The following is a 22,447-nucleotide window of genomic DNA, read 5'->3' as shown; positions in this document are numbered from 1 at the left end:
AGAAGGAACTCGAGAACCCACTAGAATATGGCTCTGCCTGATCGGGAGACCTCGACTGCTCAGCAGGAAGGTCAGGGATCTCCTGCCTGAAATTCTCAGGAAGTCGGAAGTTTTAAAGGGCATCTTGGCCCCTTTCCCAGACTTTGGCAGAACACTTTTAACTGTCTGGCACCTTACAGTGTAAAGTTCCTTCCGGACTTCAAATTCAGAGTGTTTTGTTTCAGACACAGATGTAAATGTAACTCTGGGCTTAACTATCAAGAGGAGCCTTGTTTCACCTTCAACCTTTCAACCTTTCACCTTCAACCTTTTTGTCCAGCGAGGTTCTGCGTTAACCTGGCAAAGGTCACTTGGGAACCTTCCCAGACCCCAAATGTAGCATCAGAATAAGACCTGCCAGCACTGACTAACGGGATTGCTGGGGATCAGATGAGCTATGGAAGAGATACTGGTTGACAAAGTGCTCTGCAAATGAAAGGGACTTAAAGCACTGAGAATCAGTTCTACCGTCTGTTCTTAGTTTCTGCGAGATTCGTTCGCCTTGAGGAGTGCTCATTAGGCACTCAGTTTCAGAGAAGTCAAGGCTGACTGCTGTTTACTCTATGAGATTATTTGACCAGAATTGAATAATTGTGCTGTATAACGTATAGTTTAGGTTACTAACTATTATCGGGTAGAATGTGTTAGGCATTCTACAGGTTTTAGTTGATAGTGTTATTCTACCACAGTCAGTGCCCCCCACCGCCTTGGATTTTGGGAGGTATTTATGAACTTTGTTGTGGGAGAATGTAAGATCCAAAGGCTAGATACTGCTTGTTATTAAGTTTCTACTATTTTGTAAGAATTGTGTATTTCGGTACACAAAGGTTATCTGCCTTTAACGGTAGTAATTGTCTCCTCCTCTGTTACTAAATAAGTATTTACAAGTACACAAAATTCTCATTTCAAAAATGTATCTTGTCCCACTATAAATATACCTTGAATCAATTAAGGTACACAATAAAATGACTTTTATGCTATGAACTCTGAAAACTAGGAGGAAAAAATAGCCCAGATGTCAGTGCTGCCCTTCCCCCCACTTGAAATTTTCGTTCTTCCTTGATGCTTACAGGTGAATAGAAGCAGTGGCTCTAACACTCAAGTTATTTCCAATAAGAGGTTTAAGTTGCATAGAGACTATACATGATAGAGTGGAGGATAGTTCCTGGTCCTAACAAATGTTTATTGAATCTGAATCTAATTCAGATTTGAATTTGTATTTAAGAAATCATTTATAACTGTGTTACTCCACACATTCAAGAAAATTTATATGACCTTTCTGTTCCATTGTTTGAAAGCCTTCTGTTTTGATTCCAATAGACCAGAGTTGTTAAGAACATGGACTTTGGATTTGGACCTGGATTGGCATTCTGGCTTCTCACTTACTCTCTCTTGTCATCTTGGAAAGATTCCTTAGCCTAAAGCTAAGTCTCTGTTTTTGTAAAATGGAGACAATAATAGAGTCTACTTTATCTTTTTAAGGATTGAATGAGATGTTGAATGTCAAATGTTTACCATAATGCCTGGCATATAGAGTGTGCCCAAATGATCATCGTTGTTCATTATTACTAGTTATCACCATATCTACCTAATCCAAGAGTTCTCAATTAATAGCATATTTTTTGAGAATAGGTAACTGTGTGTGTTATCCAGCAAGCACAGAGAAATCATGAATTTTCAGTTTTATTTCAACATTCATTCAGGGGCCCCAATACTAGGCCCTGAGGTTTTCTATCAAAAGTAGGCAAATAGTTTAACTTCTATCAGAAAATTTCTGGGGGTTATATATTTACATCATGGAGAGTGATGATTAAATACTTGAGCTTTAGATTCAGACAGTCTGAGTTCAAATTCTACGTCTTGTGCTTCCAATAGTGTGACTTAGCCAGTTAACTTAATCTGTCTATACTACAGTTTCTCTCTATATAAAGTAGGTATGATAATAATACCTGTGTCATAGGATTGTTACAGGGATTAAATGAGAAGTATGTAAATTGCTTAGCACATTTGTATTTGTAGAATAAGAGCTCAGGAGAAAGTATTCCATAATTGTTACTAAATGAAAGTTTGTGTTTAAGGTAAATTTTAATCTTGTTTTGTTTTGCTTTGTTTTTGAAATAAAAATACCTAGACTTGTTTAAAATCCAAATAATACAAAAGGATATAAAGTAGAAAGTAAGCCTGCCTGTCACCCAGACCCTCATATTTTTCCATCATCAAGCAACTGGTATTATCAATTTCCTCTGTTCTCTTCCTGAGAGAGCCCATGCATGTACAAATATGTATATATCTTTTGAAAATACAAATGTTTGAATGCCAGGTCCACTATTCTGCACTTGTTTTTTGCACACATATCTTGAAACTTTGCATTATTTCATTCAGTTATTCAACAAGTATGTAATAAATCCTAAATATTTGACAAACCCTCTTCTAGGTTCTGGAGTGCAGATGAAGTCCACACTCTCATAGTGCTTACACTTTAGAAGGTAAATAAGCAATAACTATGTAACCAAATAATAATATATTTTCCAAGTAGTCTAGATGCTAGGAAGAAAAATACAGCAGGCAAGGGCACGGTGATACAGTTTTGAATGGAATCTATAGGGAAAGCCTCTGTGAAGTGACATATGAACAGAGACCTGAATGATGAGCTGAGATATTAAGATTTGCAAATATCTGAAGGCAGAGCTTTCCAGGCAAAGAGAAGAGAAGGTGCAGAGGCCATGAGGCCAGAACAAGACTGAGGTGTTGAAGGAACACTAAGGACAGTGTAACTGAAACAATAATTGAGAGGTGGGATAACATTTGGAGACAGGGATGGAGAGGTAGAACCCACAGAACCCACAGATGTAGAACCCACAGAACATGGTAAGGAATTTCCATTTTATTCTTATGCTGGGAAATCATTGGAGCAGGAGAACAAGATGAGGTCCATAACATGATCTGATTGCTTTTGAAGAAGGTATCAGTACATACAATCAATGAATTAAGTAAAATTTATTATACTTTCATATAATCTTTGACTTAATTGGCTTAAACTTTATCTAGGGAGAACAGTACCTAGATATAAGATAAGGGCCTGCCTGTTCCACTTGGTTCATATTCACTTGCAACTATTGAAGAGAATTAGTTTTAACACCTCTTCATTAAACATAACAGAAGAATGAGCTTTTCTATGTGAGTCAATCTCCCAGAAAATTGAATGTTACCCTTGTTAAGTGATAGTGTTTTAACCATCTTCAATGATTAACATAAAACATGATCTCGCTTTCCTAATTTTGTAAAGAAATTGGGCACATTATTTAACTATTTTTGATGCCTCGGGGTCCTCACTGGAATTTCTTGTTATTGCCAACCATTGTACTCTACTGTGATAATGTTGGTTCTCTTAGAGAAGTATACATGTTTACCTCTACTCTAAATGGATATATTGCTTTCTTGAATTCCATGTCTACTTTGTATAACTTATTAATTAATTTATTCATTAATCAAATGTTTGAGAACTTACTATATACCAGGTACGCTACAAGAGATAAGGAGGGATATAAAGGTAGAAGCATACAGTCCTATTAGTTGTTATGTTTTGTCACTTTCTAGTACACTTTTCTAATCATATGCAATAATCATGAACTTTAGAGCTAGAAAAGGACTTTAGATATCATATAGTCTAACCCTGTCATTTTATAGATTACCACTAAAGCCCTTCATTACTCTCTTTCATACTGTACTCTCTCTAGACTAGACAAATACCTTTCTGTTATAATGAAAATGGCATTAGAAGTGTTTATCCTTAATGTTTTAGTCCCACCAATGAAATCCTACCAGCTTGCTTTTTTGATTCTATCAACAAATACCACTTAAGAGTAGATATGACAAAATTGATCATAGTCTGTGATACTGTCTTCTGAATGGTCATCTGAAAAGAATTTTTGAATCAACGCAGTATTGCACAGGTAACAATATTTAGGCTTTTCTTTTGCCACTTCTTAGTAAAAATGGTTAAGGATATCCTTTCTGTGTGCCTTATTCAGAATCAACTGGATGTCCATCTCTTACCTGGCCATGTTAGAAAAGAAAGCAGTCATCATGTTTTAATGTAGGAACAACCTTGTTAATCCCTGAAGACATCAGTATATTTGAACATAATTGAGCAAATTTTTACATTCAGTAATTCCCACTTAACTTAAAATCAAATCTGAGCTCTATAATCTGACATTCAAATCTTCTAGATCCGGCCCCACCTTTATCCAGTTTAATCTTTTTAATATAGCCCTCTCCTTTCCCTTTTCTCTCCAGCTGCAGTCAGGACTGAACAAAGCTAAACTGAGCATCTCTTTAGATGCTCTAGATAGAATTACAATCATCTAAAACTAAACTGTTAAACAAAATGAGATTTAAGCAAATTCACCATGCAGCCAGTTTTGTCCTCTGCACAAGCTGTTTCCTACCACAGGCTTTTGGACTTGCTGCCTGCAATACTCTTACCCCAGAGAGCCTCTTACTTGCTCAGTCCCTCACTTCAGTCTTTGTAAAAAGTTACCCCACTAGGCAAGCTTTTCACAACTACCCCATCTAAAATACAAGCCCACACATACACTTCTGACCCTATCTATCCCAAGACCCAGAAAAAAGCCTAGCACATAGAAGGCACTCAATAATATTTATTGAATGCATAACTAGTTTTCTTTCCTGAAATTTTTTTTAACCTGGTTAATAACTATCCATCCTTCAGCTCTCAGTTCCAGTCATTCCTCTAGGAAGCTTTCTAAGAATATCAATCTCCTATTATAGTCTTAGGTAGCAAAGTTAACCTTTACCTTATAGCACTTGTCACAGTTACACTTTGCATATTTGTGTCATTTTATCAATGTTTCCTCACTAAGCTGTATGTAATAATAACAATAATAGCAGTAATAGCAAACACTTGTAATGCATACTCTGTGCCAGGCATTGTTCTAAGTGCTAATCCTCTCAAGAACTCCATGAGGTAGGGATTATTACTAATCCCACTTTACAGATGAGGAAACTAAACCACAAGGGGGTTAAGTAACTTACCCACTGTCACTGTTCTACAGTAGTAGAACTGGGATTTTAACAGTTAACTTTATTAATTAATGATTAATTAATTAACGAGATACCTTCCAAGCTCTGTTTTGTTTTTTGTTTTTTATTTATTTATTTATTTGGCTGAGTCGGGTGTTAGTTGTGGCACGAGGGACCTTCATTGTGGTGCACAGGCTCTTTGTTGCAGCACGTGGACTTCTCTCTGATTGTGGCACACGGGCTCCAGAGTGAGTCGCCTCTGTAGTTGTGGCATGCAGGCCCTCCAGTTGTGGTGCACGGGCTCAGTAGTTGTGGCGCACAGGCTTAGTTGCCCCATGACATGTGGGATCTTAGTTCCCCAGCCAGGGATCAAACCTTCATCCCCTGCATTGGGAGGCGGATTCTACCACTGGATCACCAGGGAGGTCCCCTAAGATCTGTTTTGAAATAATCACCTGATGTTTTATATATGTTTTTTTAACCATTTCATTTGTGTGTATTTTATCTATCATTGAAAAAAAAGTGTATCCATTAAAATCAAGGCATTTGTTGAACATTTCTAAAAGCTTTTAGAAAAGTGTATAGAGGTTAGTTTTTGGTAATACAAAGAATGTGACACTCTACTAGCCTTTAATAGACGGGGATCAGAAATGCTAAACATCCTCTAATACCTGGGACAGTTCCGAATAAGGACGAATTGTCCTACCCAAAGTGCCAGTGATAAGCTCATTGGGAAACACTAAAAAGATGGACCAGTATCTTTGGGAAGAAGGGGCAGGAAGGGGGCAGATAAGGAAGAGAATGAGCATTTATTGAATGCCTTCATACACTTAATAATTGTTATCTCCTTCAGCCTTCATAACAGCTATTAGGTATTATTCCTTTTATACAAATGAGAAACCTGAGACTCAGTGAGGCTGAGTAACTTGTCCAAGGTCACAGAAGTGGGGTATAGGTACTCTGTGGGGGTTGGCTAGACAGAAACTCAAGGGTGAAGAAAGAGCTGAGTAGCAATTCACGTGGGACCTCACTGTTAGAATCCAAATGACCATCCTTTCCTCTTCAGTGTTCCAATTCTGGGGAAGAACAGAGTCCTGAAAAGGGGGTGCTGTGTCCAGTGTCTTTTGCTTTTAGATTGCTTTGGCCTTATTCGAATTCTTTCCAAAAGTATATGATTTTACGACATATTTTAGCTTTATCATTGTTGTTATTTCTTCCACTTTAGGAAACAAACAAAATGTCTTCTTTTAACCCTTTCCCCCTCCACCCACACCATTTCTTTGCTTACTTTTGCAGTAGTACTTCCTATATTTGCTATCTGAGTCTTCTTCTATTCAGGCCTTTGTCCTACCATTCCATTCCCCCCAAATTGCTCTTGTTTGTCTCCATGTTGCCAAATCCCCTGATTACTTCTTAGTAAGTACTTAGCCTATCAGCAGTATTTAGCACAATTGATTTAAAAGTTCCCCCTAAATCTTAATACAACGTTAAGCTTTAAAAACTTTGAAAAGCTTCAAATGGCATTAAGACTCTGAGGACAGCGTTTACTTTCATAAGTTAGCTTTCAGCTGCCTTGACATCTCCACCTGATGTTGATTAAAATTCTCAAATTCGGGCTTCCCTGGTGGTGTAGTGGTTGAGAGTCCGCCTGCCGATTCAGGGGACGTGGGTTCGTGCCCGCGGTCCGGGAGGATCCCACATGCCGCGGAGCGGCTGGGCCCGTGAGCCATGGCCGCTGAGCTTGCGCGTCCGGAGCCTGTGCTCTTCAACGGGAGAGGCCACGACAGTGAGAGGCCCGTGTACCGCAAAAAAAAAAAAAAAAAAAAAAAAAAAAAAAATCTCAAATTCAAGATATCCAGAATGAACTCCTGATCTTACCCCCAAAACCTGCTCTACCCTCAGATATTTCTATCTCAGTTGATGGCTACTCTATTCTTCCAACACTCAGGCCAAGAACTTTGGAGTTATTCTTGAATCATTTCCCTCATTCCCCACATCTATCTATCAGGAAATTCTTTTGTCTTTACCTTTAGCATACATCCAAAATCTGACCACCACCCTGTTCTGAGTTGACAGCATCATCTCTTGTCTACATTACTTCAATGGCCCCACTAGTTTCTATTTCCTGAAGTATGTCAGCAGTGAAAGTAATCAGATTATGTCACAATACAAAATATTAAATGACACTCACATACAAAAACTTGATAAATCTCTGAAATATTAGTCAGTCCCTGGGCTTCCACTTCAACTCAAACTTTGTAGCTAAACCATATAAAATCACAGGTATGGGCTCCCCAAAAAGCTAGGTTTGATTTTTCACAAGGGCTCTGATACTATTTTAGTTTGGATCACAGGAATGGACAAGAAAGGATCTCTCAGAATCATATTAAGGTAATGAAGGGAGAGCTTTGGCTTATGAGCTATTTTTAATAAAAGTGATCTTGGCGGCAAATCTCTTGGCAGTGGAAATTGACACAACCAGGCTTATCTCTGCCTGTATCTCAGAGACCCATAGGGTTAAAAATAGTTCCAGGGATGTGTCAGTTAGCTAGCCCAGGTATGAAGGTGACAGAGATAGTATATTCCCCCAACTGTGTATTCAGAGATCCTAATCTCTGAATATAGATCCTAGTCTCTGCTCTATAATGATGTAAGTTTAAGGTACATCAGTGACAGCAGGTTCAAAAAGTATGGTCTGACTATATGACTACCTCACATAAAAACAAGAAAAGTAAGGATAAACTAATAAAGATCCAACAATTTAGGAATCTCAACTATCCAGAAAATAATCTAGGATCAAAAAGTTAAGACCAAGAAAAAAAAAGAAAGCCTTTTAGTATTCACTAATTTATTTAGTCATCAAGTATTTATAGTATCTACCATGTGCCAGGCACTGTTTTAGGCTTGGAAAGCATTGATAAGCAAAACAGATTAAAAAAAAATGCCCTTAAAGGGCTTATAGTTTAACTAGAAGAGAGAAAGTAGACAACAAACATGCTAAATAAGTAAAAATTACCTATTTTGTTGGGAGGTGGTAAGTGCTTTGGGAAAAATAGAACAGTATAAGGGCGATTAGGAATTGGGTTGGCAATATTAATAAGGGTGGGCAGAAGGGGCAACATTTAAGCCAGGACTTGAAAGAAGTGAAGGAGTTAGTCATGTAGTTATTGAGGAAAGCACTTTATGATAGAGAGAATGGCTAGCAGAAAGATCAGGATTGGGGTGCTTGGTGTGTTAGCTGGAATAGAGTGAGCGAAGAAGAAAGCAATAGGACATGAGGTGAAAAATGTAGGCCATTAACAGAACTTCAACTCTGAATAAGATAACCACTGGAGGGTTTTGAACCAAGGATTTCCAGTAACATTTACCAGATGAGTGGAACAAAATTAACACCTTTCTTTATTTAATAAGTACTATATGCTAGTTATTTTGCATACAAGTAGAATTAATATTAATACTTTTTAATTTCAGAGAAATATTCAATCATTCACATAAACAAAGGAATCAAGATAATCAACAATGTCTGTCACTGAGGAAGACCTGTGTCATCACATGAAAGTAGTTGTTCGTGTGCGTCCTGAGAACACAAAAGAAAAGACATCTGGATTCCATAAAGTGGTCCATGTTGTAGATAAGCATATTCTAGTTTTTGATCCCAAGCAAGAAGAAATCAGTTTTTTCCATGGAAAGAAAACTATAAATCGAGATATTACAAAGAGACAAAATAAGGACCTTAAATTTGTATTCGATGCTGTTTTTGACGAAACTTCAACTCAATTGGAAGTTTTTGAACACACTACTAAGCCAATTCTTCGTAGTTTTTTGAATGGATATAATTGCACAGGTAATTGTTTCAGTTGGGATTTGATGTTTCCATCTGATTTCAGTTTTATATTAAGACATCTACTTGACCCTTTCTTCTAAATATAATCAATTTTTAGGTGCTTGTTTGCTAAAAATTCTTTAGTAGTTCACTGTAAATGTAGATTTTCTTTGAAATTTAGTCATCATATATAACATATATCATTTGCGAAGCTTTTCCCGGGTCTTGCTTTGGTTCCTATAGATGGTCATCCTTTCAATTTCTTATGTTTTAAAACCATGTGCTTCTGGTAATTGATGCCAGATTTCTCACAATTTGTATTCATAAATATTCCCAATGTTCACCTATACAACTGCCTATCCCTGGGGAATAGTGGGACATTTCTGAACATTTGGCAGTTTCTTCATAGCACCATTTTTTCTTTGTAGTACCTTGAAGTAAAAATTTTTAAAGCCCATGTTGAGTATCATGAGTATCATGCTGTTTTAGCATATCTTCAGCCCAAAAAAGCATCTTTGGTGCTCTCGATAGACCTATAATAATTTGCCTTTCAAAATGGCTATGTTGATTTCCTAGAAAGAGAGATCTCCAAAATGCCAGTTAATTGAATGATTACCAGGCAGTGCACACCATTATTACTACCTTATTTTTGCAGTTACCATAATTTATGGCATTTTCTTTAAGACACCCCAAAACTGTTACATGTTTACTGTCTTTCACTGACTCATTCACTTTTATTACAGAAGACTTACCCTCTAGGTCAGGCAAGAATGGAATGTGGTTTATTGATTAGACCTGCTTTGATTCTCATTTTTAAGCAGATATTCTTTTCCTCATTCATGAAACTTCATATTGTCTCTAGAGATTTAAAAAATTTCTCTTAACTCCAAATGTAATTACCAAAGTAATACTGAATCTTTGGTTTCTTCTTGGTTTTACTTTATATTATCCAGCTATCTTAAGACTTCTTGATGTACTACTAGCTTATATAAAATAGAACAAAATGAAACATGCATCAGTTTAATCCATTCTACTGAAAAGTATTTTTTTTTTTACATCTTTATTGGAGTATAATTGCTCCACAATGGTGTGTTAGTTTCTGCTTTATAACAAAGTGAATCAGTTATACATATACATATGTTCCCATATCTCTTCCCTCTTGCGTCTCCCTCCCTCCCACCCTCCCTATCCCACCCTTCTAGGTGGTCACAAACCACCTAGCTGATCTCCGTGTGCTATGCGGCTGCTTCCCACTAGCTATCTGTTTTACATTTGGTAGTGTATATATGTCCATGCCACTCTCTCACTTTGTCACAGCTTACCCTTCCCTCTCCCCATATCCTCAAGTACATGCTCTAGTAGGTCTGTGTGTTTATTCCTGTCTTACCCCTAGATTCTTCATGACCTTTTTTTTTTTCTTAGATTCCACATATACATGTTAGCATATGGTATTTGTCTTTCTCTTTCTGACTTACTTCACTCTGTATGACAGACTCTAGGTCTATCCACCTCATTACAAATAGGTCAATATCATTTCTTTTTATGGCTGAGTAATATTCCATTGTATATAAAAATTTATAAGCAGCTCATGCAGCTCAATAACAAGAAAACAAACAACCCAATCCAAAAATGGGCAGAAGACCTAAATAGACATTTCTCCGAAGAAGATATACAGACTGCCAACAAACAAATGAAAGAATGCTCAACATCATTAATCATTAGAGAAATGAAAAGTATTTTTGTAGTTTGTTAATGAACTTAGCAGAGAGATTTAACCTATAAAAATAATTCTCAAAGACTTATTGCGTTAACTGAATATTATGTTTGGTATTTGCAATATGTAATTCAGAGTAGTTTTTTCCTTTGTTTTTTGCATTTGAAGAAATGCATCACTGTTCTGTTGTACTGGATAGAGTCTTGAAAACAAAGTAATTTGTCTAAAACAAAAATTTTTAAAGGAATTTTATAAATGGCTTTTATCTGGAATTCAGCAAACTTGTATTGAGTACCTGCTTTGTGCCAAGTCACTCGCTAGGTGGGAAGGATACATAGCCTCCACTTTGGTGGAGCTCACAGTTAGAAATACAGTATGATACATGCTAGAAGTAAAAGGATGTAAGCATACACTGAGGGCTCAAATGAGAGAGTAGCCACTTTGGCCTAAGACAGTTAGGGAAGGCACAGGAAAGTGACTTTTGTGCTGAATATTTAGTGCAGGTAGAAGTTTTCCAGCTGGATTAAGTAGAGGCACTCTCCAGGACAAAGGCAGTGGACTCAAAAAGGAGCAGCACATGCGGAGAACTTCAGATAATCTAGTATGCCAAAGCACAGCAAGGAAGAAATAGTCTGGAGAGAGATGCAGGGATCTTCCCTTAGAGTCACTAGTAATATTTCTAGGTGAAGAATTTGAACTTTCTCATATGGGACTGTGGAACAATTCAGGAGGTTTAACATATTCATATTTTGTTTTCTTAAAAACAACTGTACAAATTCTAAGGGATTTGTTAAAGAAGATTGAGACTAATAGGTAGGGAGACTGATAATCGATTAAAATTTGTGATTGTTGTCGAAGAAAGGGAGCTTGTGGGGGGCAGTTAGGTGGGGGAAGTTACCATTCATCAATAGAGAATATAGGAGTAAGAGTAGACTTGTGATGAAATTGCCAGGATTTAAAAATAAGACTATAAATTAATTTGGATCTGTTGGATTTAAAGTTACTGTTCAGGATATCCAGATGGAAGTATTCACTAGACAGTAGATACAGTAATGTTATATGTCATAACAAAGAGCTTTGATCCCTTTTCATAAAAACTCAGTACTTGCATATGGTGCCACTGGAGCTGGGAAGACCCACACAATGCTAGGATCAGCTGCTGAACCTGGAGTGATGTATCAAACAATGTTAGACCTTTACAAATCCATGGATGAGATTAAAGAAGAGAAAGTATGTAGTACCGCAGTGTCTTATCTGGAGGTAAGTTGACAATATCATTCTTCAGATTAATCAGTAGTATTGAGAAATCTTTTTTTAAGAAGTTCCATGGTCTATTCAAATTATTCTATCATGCAGAAATTTTCTTATGCATATATAAAATCTTACAATTCCTAGTCTTAGGTATTTGTTATGGATCTTACTCTTTTTCTGTTAAGCGTTTTATTTTGCCATAACTTCTGACTTATACAGAAGTAGCAAGATTAGTACAAAGAGCTTCCAGATACCCTTCATCCAGATTCCCAATATGTTAACATTTTACTACCTTTGCTTTCTCTGTGTGTGTGTGTGTGTATGTATTTTTTTTAACTGTTTGAGTTACAGACTTGTAAAAACAGGAAATTTCTTAAATAACCACTGAATAGTAATCAATATCAGGAAATTAACAATGATACACCTTTATCTAATCTATAGACCTTAATGAGATTTTGCTAATTGTTCTAATAATGCCCTTTATTGAAAAGAAAATCTATGATGGCAGATTGCATTCATTTGCAATTCATCTGTTTAGTCCCCTTAATCTGGATTTTTTTTTTTCCTTTGTATTTTATGTTGCTGTTGTAAAACTTTTAGTTTGGATTTGTCATGATTACATTCAGGTTATGCCCTGGCAGGAACACCACAGAAGTGATGATGAGTTCTTATATAACATATCAAGAGGCTTATGTAATTAGTTAGTCCCATTACTGGCTATGTTAACTGATCAGTTTCATTATGCTGGTGTCTGCAAAGTTTTTCCACCGTAAAGGTACTACTTTACACTTTATAATTAATAAGTAGCTTGTAGGGAAACAATGTAAATATCCTCTGACCCCTCAAATTTTAATTTGTTCGTTTTAGCATCCACTGATGATTCATGCCTGAATCAATTACTATCATGATGACAGATCATACTGATTTTTAAATTCCATCATTTCTTCTACATTTATTCATTGGCTTTCTACTATAAGGAAGAGCTTTCCCTTTCCTCTACTGCATCAATGTAGACTTGTAGATTCTTAGCATTATTCAGTAGATTATAATCCCTTTCTCTAAGCATTTTTTGTATGTTCAAATTGTGCCAGATTTGGCTAGGTGAGGCTCCTTCATGCTGTCTGTTGTGTTTTTTTGACATACCCCATCATTCTTTGAGACCTCCTAACCTCTTAATAGCTGACATTCAACAGATCATAACTAAGTGACTGGCACTCTAACTTTGTGTTCAGGTAGTGTTTTAGAAACCAGTGCAGAAACAAATCTCTGATTTTACTGCCTATTTATTTGTGATGTCAGAGAGTGAATTTCTAGTTTTTACTGCTCTTGTTGACATGTTATTGTTTGGTTTCTACTGAGAGAGTTTCTTCTTCACATTTCAAACATTGATCAAGATTATGTTGCTAAAAATTTTCTTGTCAGTCTATAGAACTTGGTGGTAAAAGAGAAGTAAAACTCATTTTCTGTAGTTACGTATTGAAAAGAATTGTTCTGAACTTAATCAGGAAGAGAGCATGGCAGGATTCATTCCTTAGATCCTTTTATAACTGGGAGAATTTTGAAGTTTGATTATTTTTATAATGTTTTTAATTGTTTTTCCTTTTTTTTAATCTGCTTTCATTTTATTAATGGTAAGGCAATATCTAATCTAACGGTTTTCCACTCAGGCTGTACACCAAAATTGGCTATAGGGCTTTTTAAAAATAGACATGCTTAAAAAAAAAAAATAATAGACATGCTTAGGCCTCACCCCCTGGACATTTTAATTTAATAAGTCTGGATTGTGGCTGAGGCATGTATGGTTTTTTTTGTTTGTTTGTTTGTTTGCGGTACGCGGGCCTCTCACTGTTGTGGCCTCTCCCGTTGAGGAGCACAGGCTCCAGACGCGCAGGCTCAGCGGCCATGGCTCACGGGCCCAGCCGCTCCGCGGCATGTGGGATCCTCCCGGACCGCGGGCACGAACCCGCGTCTCCTGCATCGGCAGGCGGACTCTCAACCACTGTGCCACCAGGGAACCCCCCGGCATCTATGTATTTTAAAAGCTCCTGGGTGATTTTGATGCAAAGACCAGCTTGAGAGTAATTGTCTAATTATATATTTTGTATGATTGAAGTGGATAAGGGGAATCATTTAAAAAGTGACTGTTGCTTATCAAAAGAATAAGAACCAAAAAATTATCTCTTCATATTATCATTTTACTACTTATAAGAATTTATTACATTTAAAAATGGTTATCATTCATTGTAGAAAATTATACCAGCAGTGAATTATCACTGTGAGCTATTTATTAGAACAGGATATAACTTACACAAAATAATTATTCTTAAAGACAATTTTATACGTGTTTTTTAATCTTATCATATATGTGTAATTGTCATTTTGTTGGCACGTAGAAAACTTAGTATCTTTAGTAAATTCATAAAATCAAGTCAACTGTATTATTACTGTACGTTATTTACAGAAATTACTAAAAAAAAAAATTGCCAGAGATTTAAAACACAGATGTGTATTCAGTGCCATGCAGTAGAGTAAGGATATCAGGCTCTGATCCCTGCTCTAATATGAATGCTACATCTTCTTGTTCTCATGCTATCCTATTACCTTTGTGACTGAACTTGGACAAATCACTTAAACTCTTAGGGCCTCAGTTTCCTCATCATTCAAATTGGGGGCGTCGGGGTCCCATTATGGAATTATCATTATGCATTAAACTTAATGTAATTGAAGGATAAATGAAATAAATATCATTTATCTGTGAGTATGGGTTTTCTTTAACTTTTAAACTCTAAAAAGTTTGGATTACTTGGACATCATGAAACAATAAATATCTTCTCCAGTAAGAACCATGGTACTTCCATATAACGTACATTTCAGATTCACTAGAGTTTCCTAAGACCCTGTGTCCGTATATTTCCAGGAAACAGGAAAAGACAATTCCAGCTATCCTATTTCTGTTTCACTGTAGTCATCAAATTGGGAATTATGGGAGGAGGGTATAATGACTCCACCTTTAAATTTTAAGTTCAAGTGCTGGTAATCAAACTCTTCCATTTTCTCAGATGTTAGGAAAGTAATAGCAATGTGTGATAGAAGGGGTGAGATGAATGGAAATGAGCTGCTGCTTCTCTAATATAACCTTAAATCAGCAATGTGTGCATATTTGTGTGATGCTGTCGCTATTGTTTCATCATCAATACTAAAGGAGTTCTTTTTTATTTTAAGGTATATAATGAACAGATTCGTGACCTCTTAGTAAATTCAGGGCCACTTGCTGTCCGGGAAGATGCCCAAAAAGGGGTGGTTGTTCAGGGATTAACTTTACATCAGGTATGTTTATAAACTTCTTTTTGGCTTGTTCAAATAGCAAGTATGGTTATTTAGCCATTTACTTATTTTAAAATAATCAGGGTATATCTGTAGTCTTGTTTTGTTTCCCTTTGAAATAATCAAATGGGTTTTCCTTTTAAAAATCTACTTGAACATTTAATATAGTGTATTATTCTGCTTAATATATTTATATTTTATCTCCTCAGATAGATTAGATTTTATCTTTTATTTTTCATATGTCACCGAAGTACTAAGCAAATGATACACAGTCAATATTTAATGGGATTTAATTTATGGAAAATATTTTCTTACTTATTTTACCTTTAAAAGCCTTCTTGCTTGTTGATGGTTTATTAAAAATTTTAAAGATCAATGGTTAATTTGTGTATTTTTCTTCTACTTCAACTCCTTTAGCCCAAATCCTCAGAGGAAATTTTACAGTTATTGGATAATGGAAACAAAAACAGGACACAGCATCCCACTGATATGAATGCTACATCTTCTCGTTCTCATGCTGTTTTCCAGGTAACAGGTCACTAGACTACAGCTCTTAAAATTGAATTTAAAATAAATGAAGCCAAATTTATGAATGGTAATTTTCACACATACGAAAATATCTCTTCATCTGTGGACTTCTCTACTTCTCAGAACTTCCTTTACTTTGAAGCTTTGAGAAGATTCTATCAAGAATATTTAGAATTGAGATGATGTAAGTTAGATGTAAATTTTTACCTGTGTGAAAATATGATAGTAAAGTGGTAGTATTAGAGGTTTTCTTTCCTTTAATTGGCAAAAATATTTAATCTTTACAAAAGATAGTCTTATATTCAGAGCAGACTTTCTCTTTATAGATCTAGATTTACAGAACCAATAAATTGGGGAGATACTGATTCACTTTTTAGAAGATTTCACCATAGTGACCATGTAAGTAGTTGCATTCCTTAAGAAAGTGTGTGATTCAGTTGATACAGTGCTTTTTAGGAATACCATTCTCAAAAAACCTAAAGCATAGGTTAGTAATTATTTGTAGTTTCTAGTTCTGTTAAAAATCAAATGATTATACGTCTTTATTCTGGATTATGCTTTGTGGAACTCATCTAATAAAAAGAAATTGTTATAGTTGAAAGAATTCAAATCAGGGGAAACCAAGTCATTCGGAAAGTCTCTAGTCCACAAAATTTTATTAATCTTTTCTCTTCTTACCACTGACTCTTCATTTATCAGTAATCTTGAGAGATATCTTTATCGGGGACACTGAGATTTCCCCAAAATGTCCTAGACCCTGCTTTTCAGGGTTACCAGAATACAAGTGGCAGTTGTTTTGACCTTCTATTAAGCCAGGAGTTATTTGCCCTCTAGTGCACATATAGGAAGTCTTTTCGTTTTCAAATTTTCTCAACTTTGGTAATTACTTCTGGTACTCTTGGATATCAGCCAGTCAAGTTATACCTTGTTCATTTTGTCTTTAAAATAAAAATAATTGATTTCATGCTCTTTTAAAAATCAAGTGTATTTCTCTTTTAATTTTGTTAAATTTAATCCTCATTTTCCCTATTCTCCTGTGATTTCAAAAAGATTTATTTGAGACAACAAGATAAAACAGCAAGTATCAATCAAAATGTCCGAATTGCCAAGATGTCACTCATTGACCTGGCAGGGTCTGAAAGAGCCAGTTCTACCAGTGCTAAAGGGACCCGGTTTATAGAAGGCACAAATATTAATCGATCACTTTTAGCTCTTGGGAATGTTATCAATGCCTTAGCAGATACAAAGGTAGGTACTATATGTTTATTTAAGTATTTTGAAATACTGAAATACGTATATTTCCCAGAAAGATATTATTTAATATAATTGTCTTAAAGATCTATTATAAATCAAATTTCAAGAATGTAACAATAAGGTTTTCATAAAGAGCAAAGACCTCAGAGAACCTAGTGTATCAAATAAAGCTATGGAGTTTTTTTTGTTTGTTTGTTTTTTATAAATTTATTTTTTATTTATTTATTTTTGGCTGCGTTGGGTCTTTGCTGTGCACGGGCTTTCTCTAGTTGCGGCGAGCGGGGGCTACTCTTCGTTGTGGTGCGCAGGCTTCTCACTGCAGTGGCTTCTCCTGTTGCGGAGCATGTGCTCTAGGCGTGTGGGCTTCAGTAGTTGTGGCACACAGGCTCAGTAGTTGTGGCTTGCGGGCTCAGTAGTTGTGGCACATGGGCTTAGTTCCTCTGCGGCATGTGGGATCTTCCCAGACCAGGGATAGAACCCGTGTCCCCTGCGTTGGCAGGCAGATTCTTAACCACTGAGCCACTAGGGAAGTCCCTGTTTGTTTCGTTTTTTAACTTCTAGCTTTATAATCAGAATTTGTTGAATGTAAAGTATTGAATATCAGATTGATAGTTAATATTTTATTATACCTTCTCATCATTTATTTTGAATTTGATTTTTTATGACCATTTAATGATCACTGCACAATAAGCATGATAATTGAATTGGCATGAAAACAAAAAACACATTTTAGAAAAAGTAAACTCTGGTCTGGTTAGTGTTTTATATATATACTATAAAATTGGTTTAAATATTAAAAAGAGAGTTGATTTTTCTTAAAGAGGAAAAGGAGTTAAAATGTAATTAAATTACCTAATAGGATAATGTTTGCTAGATGCTTCTGGGGCATTAAAAAATAGTTTACATCTACTATATGCCAGAAGTGCTTACAGGAACACAGCATATTTGATAGCTTCCGTATTTGTAAAAATGACTTCCTTTTTTCAAAGTTAAAATATAATAATTTAAGTTCAAACCAGGCTCAGAAGCTTTAGGAAAATTACTGTTAAACTGTTCAAAATGTTGCAATTTGATAAAGTATAAAGTACATTAAAATGATTTGGGAAGTCTTTTTTAAAAGGGCAAGTTTCTGAAATCACATGAATATTACAGAAGCAAAATATATGTTGTATTCTAAGTTAAAATCTCAAAACATGTAAGCAGATAGCATGGTATAGAGACTAATTTCCTAAACTTCAGCCATTCATAGTATTTTTTCCATATACTGACTAAATTTTTAGTAATTGACTCCTGTTGAGTCATTTATTAGTCAGTGTTTAATGCATGTCTTGTACATGCAAAATCAATTCAAGTAGCACCAGCTGTGCACATTCCACACTGTTTGGGAAAGACTGCTATGGTGGAAAGCATAGTACTACTGGGAGTTGGGAGACTAGGGTCTGTTTCTAACTCTGGATTACCAGCCATGTGACCTGAGGCAAGTCATGTCACTTTTTGCTTAGCTTCATTTTTCTCTTCTGTAATATGAAAGATTTACATTGGATAGCATAAGGTTGTTTTTAGCTTAACATTATACTGCTCTGTTTCTATATGGAAGTGGTAGTGTTGGAAAATTTTTTACTTTAAAATCAGAAGTGTATCTTTTAAGTAAAAGAAAACCTAGAAAAATTAAGTTCTCTTTGAACTGTGGTTGTGCTTTCAGATAAATATCTGTAAGATTATAATTATAATTTATTTTGTATTCATGTTAGATGGTAATTTAAAGAGAGAAGTAGTTCTATGCTATACAGAATTCTTACTATGCCTCTAGTATATTTCTCTAGGGCATATATTACTTTTGTATTTTAACTTCTTTTTAAAAAATGGAGATTTTTTTTTAATAACCATTTTGTTTTTTAATAGTTTTAGATACAGGAAAGTTGGTAAGATAATACAGGAAGATTGTATTAAATATACTCCACACTCAGTTTCCTCTGTTGTTAACATCTCACATTAATACGGTACACTTATCACAACTTAATGCAACAATACTGACATTTTATGATTAACTAAAGTTCGTACTTAATCAGATAGAGATATAATCTTTTAATGGGAAATTTGTTTTATATATTCACTGAATAGTTCCATAAGATTCATCATCATTTTGGTCACCAATTATATCATAAGTCTGGGCAAAGTTGAGCAGTTCTTAAATTCTTATAGTGAAATGGTAGCAGGTTTACATTTGAATGTGGAAAATGACATAAGAATTCTTTTTTTGTTCTTTCAGAGAAAGAATCAGCATATTCCTTACAGAAATAGTAAGCTCACTCGCTTGTTAAAGGATTCTCTTGGAGGAAACTGTCAAACTATAATGATAGCTGCTGTTAGTCCTTCCTCTGTGTTCTACGATGACACCTATAACACTCTTAAGTATGCTAACCGTGCAAAGGACATTAAATCTTCTGTAAGTGTGTTTACTCTGCCTTTGTTGTAAGAGTACTGGGTGCATTTTTTTCTTTTTTATACTTACAGCAAAAGATGAATTAGAGATGTACTTCTACTAATGAATTAGGAATCAGGGCTAGAAATGTCTTTACTAATCTGATTAATTGAGCATTCACTGGTACAATTAAACCATTAAGCATCTTGATTACATATATAATAAATACTATTATTTAGTCTTTTAGGGAGCTAGGATGTTTTAGTGACTTTCTTTCTAACCTTTTTCACATCATGGTACGTGATATTTTGACAGCACCCTGGTGTGATTGGTCAAGGCTTTAACACATTTGTTACAGCCAAGGCTGATGCTCTTCTGTAACCCAGCACCAACACTTTCTACCTGAAAACCTTGGACATGTTTGCTAATCTCTCCAAGCCTTAGTTACTTCATCTGTAAAGTAGATATAATATCTGCCTCAGTTTATAAAGTAAATAGCTCTTTTAAAACAATTTATTGTCACATTAATGATATTGATGTAACCAATCTGTGTAGCTAGAGCAATATAATAATGATTGGTTAGGTTGGTATTTTTGCCAATAATTTGGGGTAATTTTTTAAAACTTAAGTCAAACATGATGTATGTGTAAAATCACAGGATCTCAGGGTTGGAATAGACATAGAGTTCAGCTGGTATGATGGCTTTTTTAGGGGGCTTACCCCTCTGCTATTCCCATTGAATGAAGTGGGTTATTATCTTCCTTAGAGAAATATTTATATATTGTTTATATAATAAATTGGGAAAGGTTGTACTGTACTGGGTATACAAACATCTTTCACACAAGTTTTTCATGCAGTGCTTACACCAACTCATTGAGGAAGACATTTTTAGCTCTACTTTACAGTTGAGGAATCACATGGTCAGAGTTTTAAGTAAAAAGTGGGCAGGGCCTCAAAATCAAGTATTTGGATTACATGTTTAATGTTCTTTCCACTATTCCATAGCTGCCAGGGGGCTCATACTTTTATAAAAAGGATAAAATATATTAAGAACTCATTAAAAACTACTTGAACTTACAAATGGGTGGAAATTTAAATTATCTCTTTATATCTTAAAAGTCAAAGGACCAGGAAAAGAAAGTGGGTAATTTTTATGTGAATGACTATTTTGCAAGTTCTTTAAAGTACCTTTTCTCAGATAGTAAGGGAGTTTCTTTTATAAATTCAGTATTAATGTGCTCAACATATCCTCTTGTCATAGATTTTTAAACATGAACATAATTGATTATGATTGTCAAATGATCGTAATTGTCACAAATTCTGGATTCATGGAACTGAATTAATGAGGCTATAATGCTATTTTGTTCATGTATATGACTGATTTTTATCTCTATATATACGCAATCATAATTTCTATTTTTTAACAGTTGAAGAGCAATGTTCTTAACCTCGACAATCACATAACTCAGTATGTAAAGATCTGTAATGAACAGAAGGAAGAGGTATGTCTCCTCTTTACATTGTTGCTAATCTCCCTCAATTCCTCATTTATGGGATTCTGCAATCTTTATTGTCTAAAACTTTGATTTGCTTTTCTTTTATAATTGAAATCTTGCTTGTTCAGTTATTTTTCACAGTTGAAATTTTTCTGTGGCCATATATAATGGAGACAAATAATTTGTTTTGTATTTTAACTACTGTTTCTCTCTATTAGATTTTAATGTTAAAAGAAAAACTAAAGGCCTATGAAGAACAGAAAGCCTTTACTGATGAAAATAACAAAGTAATGATTTCAAACCCTCAGGAAAAAGAAATTGAAAGGTAAAATTGACATTAAGATCTCAGTTTGAGGATTTTGTGAAATTTAGTCAGCTATTTAAAGTTTAAAATTTAGTCAGATATTTTGTTATCATCATCATTTGTTGTATGTCTTTATATATTCTCAACTGAATTCAGGAAGTCACTGAATTGGTCTTATATTACACACGTTGGAGTTCAGGTAATTTTAAGTGTGATTGTACAGATAATGAGAACCAGGTCTTAGGTATAAGATGGAGAAAGTAAAGCCAATTATGCCACCTATGAACTTGGTTTTTAGTAGTTTCCATATTTTTCTTCTGTGGTGTCTTACTCCCTTCTGGCTTCTATAACGAAGTACCACAGACTGGGTAGTGTATAAACAAACAAACAAAAAATTATTTTTTATAGTTCTGGAAGCTGGAAGTCCTAGATCAGGGTGCCAGCATGGTTGTTTGAGGACCTTCTTCCACATTGTAGACTTCTCCTTGAATCCTCACATTGCCAAAAGAGAGGGAGATCTCTCTGGAGGCTCTTTTATAAGGGCACTAATCCCATCCATAGGGTCTCTGCCCTCATGACCTGATCACCTCCCAAAGGCTCCGCTTCCCAATACTATCAGCTTGGGTGTTAGGTTTCAACATTTAAATTTGGGGGGACACAAACATTCAAGCATCTGGCATTATCATTATTTACATGGTTCATGTAAATCGTACCTACCCTTTCCTGACTTTATATAACTCTAATAATCCACTTAATTGAGTTTAAGCAGTTAATTATTTGAAGGGACATCTCTCAGTGATATAAATTGACACAGAAATATGATCTGTACCCTCTAAGCTCTTAGCAGGTAAATTTTAAAAAAAGAAAGCTGTAATACAGTACTTGCAAGTACTTTTTTCCTAAGCAATTAAGACAATTTCCAAGTTGTCCTGATGGGACAATAGTTCAAAAGCTGTAAATCTTGAGTAGTTTTAAGCAGACAGTAAGGAATTCTTGGATCAAACAAGTTTGAAAATTATTCCTTACTTAAGGAATCTAAGAGGTTTCCAAAGTACATCAGCATATTAAAAGCTCTAAGAGGCCCTGTAGGAAAGGAATCTGTTCACCTTTGATTAAAATTGAGTAATTATTCTCCAAAGCTAATTTTCTATTATCATTAGTATGAAAACTAACTATATCTTAAGCCATTGATTATTCATACTGTTTTGGGACTCTTGAGTTTGTAGAAGATGTTTTAGGGTACATAAGG

The 22,447-nt window shown here is 35.2% G+C and overlaps 1 protein-coding gene across 1 annotated transcript in view; it reads left to right on the top strand.

Annotated features, from left to right (window-relative positions):
* Positions 1-22,447, top strand: part of KIF18A (kinesin family member 18A) — a 78,964-nt gene that overhangs the window by 257 nt on the left and 56,260 nt on the right. The window contains exons 2-9 of the mRNA XM_060017362.1: positions 8,554-8,926; positions 11,722-11,879; positions 15,093-15,197; positions 15,612-15,722; positions 16,773-16,970; positions 19,246-19,422; positions 20,826-20,900; positions 21,113-21,219. Coding sequence (XP_059873345.1) covers positions 8,602-8,926; positions 11,722-11,879; positions 15,093-15,197; positions 15,612-15,722; positions 16,773-16,970; positions 19,246-19,422; positions 20,826-20,900; positions 21,113-21,219 — 1,256 coding nt within the window. The 5' untranslated portion in view covers positions 8,554-8,601. The remainder of the gene's footprint in view (positions 1-8,553; positions 8,927-11,721; positions 11,880-15,092; positions 15,198-15,611; positions 15,723-16,772; positions 16,971-19,245; positions 19,423-20,825; positions 20,901-21,112; positions 21,220-22,447) is intronic.

Source organism: Delphinus delphis, chromosome 8 (genome assembly GCF_949987515.2).
Source record: "Delphinus delphis chromosome 8, mDelDel1.2, whole genome shotgun sequence".
NCBI lineage: Eukaryota > Metazoa > Chordata > Mammalia > Artiodactyla > Delphinidae > Delphinus > Delphinus delphis.
Note: the sequence above shows the minus strand (reverse complement) of the source record. Positions and strands in the feature narration are given on the sequence as shown.